The sequence below is a fragment of the Herpailurus yagouaroundi genome, unplaced genomic scaffold (assembly GCF_014898765.1).
Source record: "Herpailurus yagouaroundi ecotype Mexico unplaced genomic scaffold, PumYag 180, whole genome shotgun sequence".
Classification (NCBI taxonomy): domain Eukaryota; kingdom Metazoa; phylum Chordata; class Mammalia; order Carnivora; family Felidae; genus Herpailurus; species Herpailurus yagouaroundi.
In genome coordinates this window covers 22,106,312-22,119,650 of record NW_024412411.1, presented here as the reverse complement: position 1 = coordinate 22,119,650, position 13,339 = coordinate 22,106,312, and the positions used below count along the sequence as shown (strand labels likewise).

The window sequence follows — 13,339 nt, the reverse complement described above, 5'->3', positions numbered from 1 at the left end:
AACTACGATTCATTTCATTTTCCAATGCACCAGTATTAGTCTTTAGTTTATATTGGCGGCACTGGCTTTGCAGGAGAGGAGTGTCTGGTTTAATAAGTGGGTTGGTGAGTCATGGAATACATTTTAAACCGCCCTGTCCCTGAGGCAAATCTTTTTTAAGTGGAAGAGGCATTTTGTTTCTTCATTTATCCATGAGGTGATGCTGTTATACTCTCTTTTCCGGGTGTCTAAACCCTCAAAACAGGCCAACAAGTAAGACGAGAAAAAAGACATGTTAAGATTAGGAACATTTGGGCATAGAGGAGCCCGTGTGTGACACGACTAAAGAGAATTAGTATGGGGGAGGGGGTCTGATAATAAACAACAAAGAGGAACAAAGACATGGAAATTAACATGCTTGGTGGTGAGAACACAGATTGGTCTTTGTTCAATTCCAGTGTCAATGACTAGGGGTGAGTCTTACCTCTGTGCCCTGAGTCTCCTGATCTGTATATGGGTACAGGGAATAAATAACCTAAGCAGCAAGTTGTTTAGTGGAGGGTATGAATTTTGGGGTGGAGTCTGCAGGTCAGTGCCCAGCAGATGACTCTATACCTTGCATGACTCTACCCCAGTACATCCCAGTGGGAAGTGAAGGATACTTAGGGTGGGTGGGGGGCCAGGGCTCACAGCCTTGCCGACTCTTTGGTGTTCAGCTTTGGCAGACAGTGTTCTCACGGGAAGGTCAGTCTTGGGGACCTTCTGGGTACAGGGCCTAGTAGAGAGACCAGCTCCTCCCTCCCCCAGTCCCAGGATCTCTGCCAAGGCAATGCCTCCGACCCACTCCCCATCCAGATGGATGCTCTTTCCCCACGCTCCTCAATCTAGAGCAGCCCATCTGCTCACCCCACTGCGCACCCGCCTCTGCCTCCCTCCCTCCCTCCCATTTCATCTTCACAGTCCCACGTCACTGGGATCTCCCTCTTTCCCTAAGGCCTTCTTTCACGCTAGGCGCTCTCTCAAAGGCACATGCATTCTTGGGACAGCCACGCTTGCAACCGGCACCGCACCGTGGGTGGGGATGCACGGAGCCTGCGGGGGTGGGGATGGGGGTGCAAATGACTTCCTTCAGACTCCCCTCCCGGGATGAGGCCCTGGCAGCTTCCCTCCTCTTTTGTGCCCCTAGTAAAAGCCGCTGTCTGCCAAAATAGTGCAGACAGAAGCAGGGCGTGTTCAGGTTTTCACATTTGCTAAACGTCTACAGAGTGTGTGCAATCCCACCCAAGAGACTTGACGGCTTCGCCCGTGGTACCTTTCCCCTCCTGCGTCCAAGTGCTGCTTTTCGAACTCCCAGTTTTTGTTAGGGGCATAATCCCATTCTACCTCTTCAGCAGCGATGTAAAAGGTTCTTATCATCCCGTACGGCTGCTCAGAAGGGTCCTTGTTGCCACAGCTGTTGACCTCATATATCTGATTCATGCCTCTCAGGAAGTGGTGCAAGGTGGAGCAAAACACCCTGAAAATACCTGAAACAGAAATCGCTTGGCGTTGTGTGCGGCGCTCCATGCTTTCGATTTCGGTTCGCTCACAAGCTACAGCATTTTATTCCCAAATAAATAAATGGTAAGGTGGATTCTTAAAATATCAATTTTATATGGTATTTTAAAGCCAGACTCCAAGGGGGAATAAAGTACGTTGAATATATTTACTTACCAGGGGAAAGATAATATCTGAAATTCATTGGTAATGGAAAATTAAAACTTGCAAAGTTGCTACCGAGAAATGATTTCTCTGGGTCTTCCCTATTGTATACACCTGTTAGAAGATAGTTGCCCCTGGAAAATCACTGATGGGTACGATTATCTTAGCCTGGTCCAGTTTAAAATGAACTAATAACCTGTATCATTAATATTCTAAACAAAGTTCAAATAGGGGCACATTTCTGAAATCATGTATTATGCCCTAAAATATTTCATGAACTATATACAGTGCAATATACAGGTAAGGTACTATTATTAAAGCCAGGTGTATTATTACTTCGTTAGGCCTTTGAGCAAAGGAGGTTCTCATTACCAATGGCAGGTCTACATTATGCCAGACGAAAAGAAAAAAAAAATCAGCCAGATTGCCCTACATGATGCCAACAAGCATGTCTGAGAATTATGTAACTTTATAAACTGAATTTTCTAGATTGGCATCAGGTAGATACATCTTAATTGAACTCACCATAAAATCATATGAAACAAAAATATTGGAAGATATTAACTGTCAGTGGGATTGCTGCATCAATAAACCTTCCCTTCCTTTGGTAGACACTGTTCTTAGAGGCGAGTGATCAGGGATTAGTTTCATTAATTACCCCTTGAGGATGAGCAAAACCCATTGGTTCAGTGGGTACTCAAGCCCCCCAGCACTGACGAGGACCTCATGAGGAAGGGTCTTTGGGAAGCCATACAGAAGACGCTCTGAAGGTAGACATGGGAAGAGCTCCCTCTGCACGTGTTGTTTGGCAGGCAGCCTGCTATTCATGTGTTCATTATGTTCTTCACTAGCCGAGGAATTATCTTCTCTAAGAACAAAGAGGAATTGAAGGCCTTGGTTGTGGCGATGGTTTCACAGATGTATATATACTTACCTCCCGCCCCATTAATCTGTTTTTTTTATGCATAAATATATGTTTCTTTTATTTTTTATCATTTTACTTATTTTTCATCCCCTCTTGTAACCATCAGTTTGCTCTCTGTAGTTAAGAATCTGTTTCTTGGTTTGTTCCTCTCTCTCTCTCTCTCTCTCTTTTCCTTTTCTTTATTTCCTTTGCTCATTTGTTTTCTTTTTTTATTATTATTATTATTATTTACATTTATTCATTTTTGAGAGATAGCGAGAGACAGAGCACAAGCGGGGGAGGGGCAGAGAGAGAGGGAGACACAGAATCCAAAGCAGGTTCCAGGCTCTGAGCTGTCAGCACAGAGCCTGACATGGGGCTCGAACTCACAATCCGTGAGATCACGACTGAGCCGGAGTCAGACGTTTAACCGAACCACCCAGGAACCCCTTCATTTGTTCTGTTTTTTAAGTTCCACATATGAGTGAAATCAGATGGTATTTGTCTTTCTCTGACTGACTTATTTCTCTTAGCCTTATATTGTCTAGTTCCATCCTTGTTGTTACAGATGATAAGATTTCATTCTTTTTATGGCTGACTAATATTCCATTGTACATATATACCACATCTTCTTTATATATTCATCTTTTCATAAACACCTGGGCTGCTTCCATAGTTTGGCTGTTGTAAATAATGCTGCAATAAACATCAGGGTGCATGTATCCCGTTGAATTGTGTGTTTTGGGGGGGGGGGTGGTAAACACCCAGTAGTGCAATTCCTGGATCATAGAGTAGTTCTAGCTTTAATTTTTTGAGGAACCTCCAGACTGTCTTCCACAGTGTCTACACCAGTTTGCATCCCACCATCAGTGCACAAGAGTTCCTTTTTCTCCATACATTCACCAACACTTATTGTTTGTTATGTTTTTGATTTTAGCCATTCTGACAGGTGTGAAGTGACATCTCATGGTGGTTTTTTTAATTTGCAAATTGTAAAGACTCCCCCCCAAAAACTACTAGAACTGATAAATGAATTCAGTGAAGTCACAGGATACAAAATCAATGTGAAGAAATCTGCTGCATTTCTACACACTGATATTGAAGCAGCAGAAAGGGAAATGGAGAAACAATCCCATTTACAATTGCACCCAAAACAGTAACTATCTAGAACTAAACTTAACTAACAAGGTGAAAGACATGTACTTGAAAACTATAAAACAGTGATGAAAGAAATTCAAGATGACGCAAAGAGATGAAAAGACATTCCATGCTCATGGGTTGGAAGAACAAATATTGTTAAAATGTCTGTACTACCCAAAGCAATCTACACATTTAATGTAATCTCCATCAAAATACCAATAGCATTTTTCACGAAACAAGAACGAACGATCCTAAAATTTGTATGAAACCGCAAAAGACCTCAAAAAGCCAAAGCAATCATGAAAAAGAAAAAACTGGAGGGATCTCAATTCCAGATTTCAAGTTGTATTACAAACCAGTAGTAATTAAAACAGTATGGTACTGGCATAAAAGTAGACACATAGATCATGGAATTGAATGAAAACCCCAGAAATGAACCCACAATTATATTAATTGTATCAATTATATCAATTATCCTCTACAATTAATCATGTCAATTAATCCTCAACAAAGGAGGAATTAATATACAATGGGAAAAAGTCTCTTCAACAAATGGTGTTGGGAAAACTGGTACAGCTACATGCAAAAGAATGAAACTGGGCCACTGTCTTCCACCATACACAAAAATAAATTCAAAATGGATTAAAGGCTTAAATGTGAGACCTGAACCCATCGGCCATAGCAACATTTTTCTAGATATGTCTCCTGAGGGAAGGGAAATAAAAGCAAAAATAAACTATTGGGACTACATTACAATAAAAAGTTTCTGCACAGTGAAAGACGCAATCAACAAAACTAAAAGGCAACCTATTGAATGAGAGAAATATTTGCAAATGACATATCCAATAAAGGGTTAGTATCCAGAAAATATAATGAACTGATACAACTCAATACTCAAAAAACAAATGATCCAATTAAAAAATGTCCATGAATAGACATTTCTCCAAAGAAGACATATAGATGGCCAACAGACACATGACAAGACGCCTAACGAATTCATTGATTTGTATGTATTAAATATCAACAACTTTTTATCTATCAGTCATATCTCAATAACGTGGTTTTTAGAAAAAAGAACAAAGACAAAAAAATGTGAGTCGAAGCCTAGGGTCTACTCATATTTTGGCCAAATGACCAAGCTGTTAAGCAGTCACAGATTTATACTCACCACAAAACATAAACTGGAAAACATTGTCATAAGCGGTTTGGAAGCTCGTAGGGCACATGTGTAATACCCAAAGCATTAGAATAATTAACCAAGTCTCTAAAATTATTGCAGCCAACTGCAGCTTTGAATGCCAGTTTCTATTTCTGTGGATTAAATCTGGCTGTTTCCCTCCTCTCCCATCTTCAGTGTCGAAGAGCATATTTCAAAAACAAAAACAAAAATCATTGTGCTCAAGGCATTCCTTGGTTTGGGTGATTCATAACTGATCAATTATACTAATGTAGAAAGGTCGAATACTCAAAGTCTATAATGCACGGGTTATGGAACTCCTAATTTCAGGCAGTTCTTGGGCAAAGGTTTTGAGGCATAAGCCCTAAGTGTTTAACCAATGACACTGAGAGGCATCTAAACTGTACTTCTAGTGCGAAGCAAAGTAGACACTAATTCATAAAGAAGACAGAGCCAACAAGTACTCATCTTGGGTAGTATACTGGTTTCGTTTTAAGACTAATGAAAAAGTTGGGTTGGAGAAACATTTTGAATGCCCATGGCACTGGCTATCTTATTTTTCAAACAAGCCATGTGTTGCTCTGAATCTTTTACAAAAATGCCCCAATTATCCAATTAGCTTGGAAATGTCTAAGAGAAGGGATGAGTACTGGCCCTTCAATGGGCCCTCGGTGGACTTCTGACCCAGTGCAGCTTACCCTCCAGGGAAACTAATGGCGCCCAACAGAATGAAAATGGAGAAGTCTCCAAGTAACTTATCAGTCTCTAAAGAAGGTCATGTCTATCACCTGGAAGCATCCACTGGGCTGTCTATACCTGGTAGATGCTTCAGAGCAGCAACTAAAATGTCTGTGCTTCAGGAGAACAAGAAATACCCTCTTTCTTGGGGCTGAATCATTTCTAGGAAGGAATCAAGGGCATTCTCCCAAGATTTGTGTGGCAAGGTCATTTAGGGGACTTCTTCTTTGTGTCATTTTAGATGCTTTATGTTGTTTTAGATGCTTCTCCTCTGTCCTCTGTACTGTGTGTTTGGAATAAAATAGTTAGGATTATCTGATTGTAACCAAGACTGTATGTCTTGCTACATCCTCTGAAGTGCCCAAATTCAACCAGTTTATTCCAGGGGAGGACGCTAAGGGGATATGCCTGAAGACAGTAATTTGGTCACCTGCGGTGGCCCTGCCGAGTTTACCTGCATGGTCTGGCTGCATGAACACCGTTGTGGAGGTATGGGGAAACAGGGCCAGGGTGTCACGATGAGTTCCTCGTAGGTGGATGGTGTTCCCTTGAAAATAAACTCCGTGCATATCAGTGTCAGTGCCCATTCCAATCATATGCCAGGAAACTCTATCCTTTTTGCACATGCTTAGGCCTGGCTGGTTGCCATACATATAGCCATTAATAGCTAAATGAAAGGAAAAAGATAGTCAGAGCCCAGTACGATTTTATAGATACAGAAAACACACCATTTTTGTACAAGATTATCAGTGTGCGGGGGCAGTCTGTTCAATTGCTCAAGTTCAAACTATTTACAGAAGATCCTTACTACCAGAGAGTAAACACACTAGAGAAAAGTCACGCAGTGACTCAATCCAAAATGGAGACTAAGAGGAACAATGAATAATGAAAATATACTAAAATTGTGAAAATGTTATGTATAACAATGTATACACAAGGGCACAAACCCTAAGAATCGATAAGGAACAAATCAGGTTGTTTTCTGGCATAAGTTTTTCTGACAAAATTGTTTGACAGTGTAATACAATATCCCTCATTTCACATTTTAGTTTTGCAGATTATAAAGAGCATCGTCCTTGTGAAAATATTTATGGACTTCGCCATTTTCCCCCAAACTCGTGATTTGAAAATCACTTTCTTTTGAGGTTCTTATTCTGTTATCTCCCTTACGTGTCTCTTCTTCGGTCATTAATTCACTTAATTTCATCAGATTTTCATTTACCAATGGATTTACATTTGATTCCAGAAGTTATCAGACATCTCATTACTGATTTCATGGAACTGGCGTCATTTGAAAGATTTGCAATTGATTGACATTGTATTTGCATGTCTGGTCAGTGAAGAGGGATTGTTTTGAGGCGGGGGGGAGGGAGAAGGATGCTAAGCCTATAAGAGGCTAGCCTTTGATTAAATAATTTTGCCTTTTGGTAAGTTTTATTTCCCTGCCTCAGTAAAATAACTGAAGGAAATTTGAATAATGGTTACTTAGATATGAAGACCTTCTGAATCTCCAGAAATGAAAAGTGTTTTTCTCTTTTATATCAATCTCGATCCATTGATAGTGGCTCCCTGGAGCAGTGTCTTGAAAAGAATTTAGAAACCACATCTGTGTGGGATGAACCCCACTCTGTGTGGGATGAATGCATTAGCTGAATAGCACTGTTTGAGGGGTGACCACACATGTCTTATGCGTGATGCCCCGTAGAGAGATAAAGATTCTATCCTCTCCCACTTCTTACTAATGCCCATAGTAGGAAAGAACAACTATCACACACCTAAGTGACCTTCTGTTATAATCCCATTGCCAGATAAAATTGCTTTTTATTTCTGTGTCTGCAGAACCAATGGTGCTTGGTAATTTTACTCAAATATCTGAGATTATTAGCAGAAAATCTAAGAAGGATGCTTTGAGAACATTGCATTTTCTGAAAAAAAATCTTTGATAATACCTTTGCAAATAAATTATGTAAATCCTGCCCATTGAATGTTAAAGTGATATTGTAAATTGGGGTACTAATGATTTAGTCCTTGACTGGCCCGTAGAGAATCTTCTCTTGCCTTGGACCTCTAGTTTAAATTCTCTCTTTCTGGAACATTCATTCATGCATTCAACAAACACCTTTGTTTGTTTGCTTGTTTAACAGTACTCTAAAAATTTATTGAAAGAATGATGTCATTGCTGGTTATAGTGTCAGATAAAGGTAGTCAAAGCCCATGGTAAGGTCTGGTAAAGAAGTTATACTGTTCTGCCTTCTCGTGTAGACTTGTCCTCTAACCCAGATGATATTTGTTGACTAACCCAAGAACTACTGTAGGTATGCCTCTTTTTCATCAGAAAAGACCCCCAAGGATAGCTCACAAGCTGTTGAGGATGCCCTCTAGGAAAGGAGGCCCACATCTTTTCATATAGACCACATAATAGGTGTAATGCAAGGCACTGGGTAACATGAGAGGCACTGTTTCTTTGGTAGTGTTGCCATCATTGTCTCTCATACTCCATGCAAGCAAGACTGGAGATAGAATTTAATTCATAATTAATGTAAAATTTAAATTAAAATACATTGTTTTCGGGGCGCCTGGGTGGCGCAGTCGGTTAAGCGTCCGACTTCAGCCAGGTCACGATCTCGCGGTCCGCGAGTTCGAGCCCCGCGTCGGGCTCTGGGCTGATGGCTCGGAGCCTGGAGCCTGTTTCCGATTCTGTGTCTCCCTCTCTCTCTGCCCCTCCCCCGTTCATGCTCTGTCTCTCTCTGTCCCAAAAATAAATAAATGTTGAAAAAAAAATTTAAAAAAAAAAAATAAATAAATAAAATACATTGTTTTCCTTGCATTTTGTTTTAAAGATGACGTACTCTCCATGTCGAAAATATGAAAGTGTATATTACATTGCCAAATCAGGATGAAGCTGGATGTGATGTGGTCTGTTGGGTTGTTTTATCTTTTCTCTTTATCCTTTATCCTAAGGGCCTCTCTTAGGATAAGTTTCTTTTGCGACTTAGCTTCTCCACTAAGGAATTGCTATGTTTCCTCATTCTACTTTCTTCTTCTTTTTTATTTTTTTATTTTTTGGCTGCTAGGAGGGTGGGAAACAAATTTCATGATTCAGTTATAACAAACATTTTGTAGAAAATGGTATTGAAAATGCGTTACTCTATGCTTTCCATTGGTCCAAGAGGAGACTGTTGGCATGGAGTATCCAGGACCATAGGAGTCCGTGAGCTGGTTGCTGTGGGTCACTTGGAACCTTGGACTTTCTTGACCTCCTTGTGGGGAAAGGAGATTAGGGTCTATTTTGTTATTCTCCTATAATGTTTTGAAAACAATAAATAGATGTTGTCCTTGGTCCTAAAACAAGCAATTTAGCACATGTTATCTTACAATGCTTGCTTTCAGCTCCTTTTTGACTGCACGCTCTCATAGTTATTTGGGATTGGGCTCTCGCTCACTATTCTGCCATCTAGGGTAGTGTGCCTAAGACTAACGAGACTCCTGTGTTAAGTCACGCCAATTATGAGGTGGTTTGCCACTGTTACAACTGATATAAGAAAGAGAAGGAGAATTAAGTAATTCCTTTTAAATAAGATCTGGGATGGGAATTCGCTAGTATTTTACACATTATCACGTTAGACAGTTCTTCATGCAACTTGATAAGAGACACTTTGTTGTTTAATGATTATCTCCAATTATCACTTGGATTATTAGCCTCAATGATGTTATTACGAACCTAAGGGAGGGCATTTTGTTAGTCATTTTCTACATTTATAAAGTACTGCAGTCTTTGCTGGTTCATATTTTGTGTTGCTTCATCTAAAGCTGATGAAGTATTTCAGAAGTATTAATTAAGTTGCACAACGTCCCTGGGAGGTAGGAGGTTTCACCAGACCTTGTGAGATGAAGTCGTGAAACAATTTACTCTTGACCAAGAACAATGTCCAAGAAACCAAAATCAAGGTAGTTAAACATTCCAAATATTTTCACTTCAAATCCTTACAGAAGAGAAAGACACTTTTCATACCATGCATTCGGTTGGACTTCACAAAATCTTTGTCTTCTTTGTCAACACTGAAGGGACGCCATGTAAACCTCTGAATGTTTTCATCAAGATACCTGCTCAGATTCTCATCAAAGACTGTAAATAGTAGATAAAATTCCTTGTCGATTCCTCTCTAAAGAGAAGAAGAACATAACTGTATAAAAAGTACAGCTTGGAGGAATTCTAATCTCTACTTCACTTTCAACGTGAACACAAATAAATTAGGACCAACGTGAGTTGGGTCATTTTGTAAATCAGGATTCTGAGCATGATTCTGATCAATTCATTTTACACCCTAACGTTTCAGCTTTCTGTTTATATCCTTATCCCTCCCCATGAGATCTGCTCAGAGGAAATAGGTCCTTGCTCAGAAGCTTCCCTACACTGTGGGACTCCTATTTTCAGTCTGGTCATCACTATCTTATTCTCCTTCCCAGGGCCTCCATGCCCTGGGCTGTCTCTCTCTCTCTGACTTCACCTCCTTGTACTCACCCCTCATTTACTCCAGCCACCCCGGCCTTTTGCTCTTCTGTGAACACACCAACTTCACTCCTGCCTCAGGGACTTTGCATGTGCTGTTCCCATTGCCTAGAAGGTTCTCCCGGGTCTTTCCTGGCTCACTCCCTTACTCCATTCAGTTCTCTGCACGAATGTCACCTCCTCAAGTACCCTTTCCTGACCACCCTGTCTAAAACAGTCACCTAGCATCCACCCTGCCTGCAAACTCACCTCACTTACCCCCAACTCACTCTTCTTTATAGTACTTAACTCCACCTGCAATTATATTTCATTTGTGAACTTACATTTTTTTAGTGTTGTCCCATTGCATTGTAGCTTTGTGAGAGTAGGGAAGTTTTGGGTTCCTCTCTGTGTCCCCGGCTTTTAAAAAAATGCCTAGAGAGAAGCCTGGATGGCTCAGCTGGTTAAGCATTCCACTCTTGGTCTTGGCTTGGGGCATGATCTCGTGGTTCATGAGTTCAAGCCCTGCGTTGGGCTCTGTGCTGACAGCATGCAGCCTGCTTGGGATTCTCTGTTTCCCTTTCTCTCTGCCGGCCCCCCCCCCGCCCAACCGCATCATCTGTCTCTCAAAATAAATCAACTTAATAAAATAAAATAAAATAAAATAAAATAAAATAAAATAAAAATAATGTCTGGAAAAGCAGGCACTCTACATGTTTTTGAGTGAAATAATGAATTCACATAACCCATCAGACTTTGCTAAATTGCGTTAATGTAAGTTGAAATGGAGGGCACCAGGGATTACTTCCCACTGTGTATATTCCTAATCTATCTGTCCGAGCATGTCACGCAACACACAACATCCTACATTGCCGAAATATGCTTTTTTTTAAAGCTGAACCAGAGAGGTGACTGTATTTTATGTCCCTCAACCATCTTCCTATGTCTAATGTACTCCCCTCCAACTCACCCTTTAACCTGCTGCCTGCTCTGGAGGAATCCCCAGAACTGCCACAGATCACATCTCTCTCCTTCTGAAACTGGACAATACAGTCTAAACTCACAGTGATCTCGTTGTTGCTTACCTGCTCTTAGCCCTTCCCTCTTGGCACTTTGACCAAAGTGAGGCCAAGCCCCTTGCAGCGATCTGAACTTGCTGTGTTCCGTAGGCCTTCGTGCATGCATCCCTTCAACTTGAAGGTATGCCACCCCAAAGCATCACCTCTGTGATGTTTTCCTAATGCATCATCAGAGATGTGGGTGCCCTTTGCTTTATTCTCACACCATATCTTATATGCACCTACTGCTTTTATCACATGGTGTTTTAGCAGGCAGTAGTTTAAGATCATGGGATATGAAAAGAAATGATGTAGGCTTGCAATGTTTAAAGGAAAATATGAAGAATTGGAGAGAAATAAGAGGTCAAAGATATTTTAAAAGATTATGGGCTATGGGTGCTAATGTTATTCTGCACATCCATTGTGAAAACTGGGGCAAGTGATTTATTCTCTCTAAGCTCTAATTCCTTCATTTGAAAAATGAGAATAAGAGTAGTCTCCACTTCCTGGGGTTGTGTGTGTGTGTGTGTGTGTGTGTGTGTGTGTGTGAAGGTTAAAATAGATACTATAGGTAAAGCACTCAAGACAACATCTGGCAGATACTAAGTGTTCAATGTTAATTGTGACTATTAGCTGCAATTGCAACTGTCCATAAGACAAGAAGGAATGACTGAAAGGCATTGAGTTGAAGAACCTCATCACCTGAGAGTCAGTTGGAAGGTAACTAGGTCTATGAGGGTGGGAAATTAACCCAGGAAAAGGTTAGAAAGTAGGTGATACCACATGGCGATAACCCACGTGAAGGTTCATTTTATGTGTCAACCTGACTGGGCCATAGTTGCCCAAATATTAGGTCAAGCATTATTCTGGGTGTTTCTATGAAGGTGTATTTGGATGAGATTAACATTTAAATGGTAGATGAGCAAACATTTAAATGGTAGACGAGCAAAGCACATCGCCCTCTCCAGTGTGGGTGCGCCACATCCAATCAGTTGAAAGACTCAATAGAACAAAAAAATCTGACCCTCCCACAAGTAAAAGAGAATTCTTCCTGTCTTTGAAGTGGAACATTGACTTTTTTCTGCCTTCAGACTCAAACTCAAACAGAGGCTCTTCCAAAGGCTTTGAGCCCTCTGGACTTTTGTGTCTCCTGGGTCTCTTGCTTGCCGACTCTCCCTGCAGGTCCTGGAAATTGTCAACCTCCATAATCATGTGAGCAAACTCCTTATAATAAGTCTGCTTCTGTCTGCATACACATCCTTATGGCTCTGTTTCGCTGGAGAACTTGGATTAATCCAACCTGCACTCGTGCATGGAATGTACCTGAGTGATGGCTAGCGTCTGCAGCACAAAGCTATTCTGTGAAAAGCACTTAACATCACTATGTTTTAGGTTCCCACAGCAGTAGGGAAGCTGGGATGTCTGAACCATGGTCCTTCACACAACTCTGAGTGTTTAAAACGTGGATGTGGGGAGTTTGGCAAATAAGCCTGGAATTTTTAGTGTCTATTTGCAGGCCACACATGGAGTGTTTGAGTGTGTGTGTAATGTGGCCCTTTTGTTAACTAAACTTCTTAATAATGACTTTGAAGATAAGAATGCTTACCCTGTATTTCATTCATCAACCATAATATTGGTCGAGTGTCAACAATGCACCAGGCATTGTTCTGGGAAAGGAAGATAAGACAGACAAGTGTCCTGCTCCATGGTACTCACACTCTTGTGAGGAGAAACGTTCTATAACACATCAAAAGTAAACAAAGAAAATGTCCTCTGGTGGTAAGTGATATTAAAATCGGGTCATGTAGTAGCATATGACTTTAGCTTGGTGATCAGGGAAGACTTTTCTAAGGAGGTGACAGGAAGAGCCAGCCACGCAAAGGTCAGAAGAAGGCATGTCAGGCAGAGGGAGCCTAGTAAGGAGGCCCTAAGCCAAGGATAAGCTTGGCCTGTTCAAGGAACAGGAAGGCTTATGTGGATGGAGTATAAGTAGGCATGAGGGTGTGTGTGAGATACATCAAAGGAGTTGGAGGCGGGGGGACATAGGTCTAGGCTAAGAAATGTAGATTTTTATGCCAAGTGTGATAGGAAGTCACTGGAGGGTGTTTAACATGGATATTACGTGACCTTGTTTGCATTTTAGAAAAGTCACA

At 41.0% G+C, this 13,339-nt stretch overlaps 1 protein-coding gene across 2 annotated transcripts in view; it reads right to left on the bottom strand.

The window, feature by feature from the left end:
• Window positions 1-13,339, bottom strand: part of HEPHL1 (hephaestin like 1) — a 93,469-nt gene that overhangs the window by 42,002 nt on the left and 38,128 nt on the right. For both annotated transcript variants that reach the window (XR_005794790.1, XM_040489632.1), the window contains exons 10-12: window positions 9,652-9,802; window positions 6,094-6,306; window positions 1,292-1,505 (exon numbers count right to left, since the gene is read on the bottom strand). Coding sequence is in view for 1 of the 2 variants with exons in the window: in XM_040489632.1 (XP_040345566.1) it covers window positions 1,292-1,505; window positions 6,094-6,306; window positions 9,652-9,802 (578 nt within the window). In the remaining variant the exon portion in view is untranslated. The remainder of the gene's footprint in view (window positions 1-1,291; window positions 1,506-6,093; window positions 6,307-9,651; window positions 9,803-13,339) is intronic.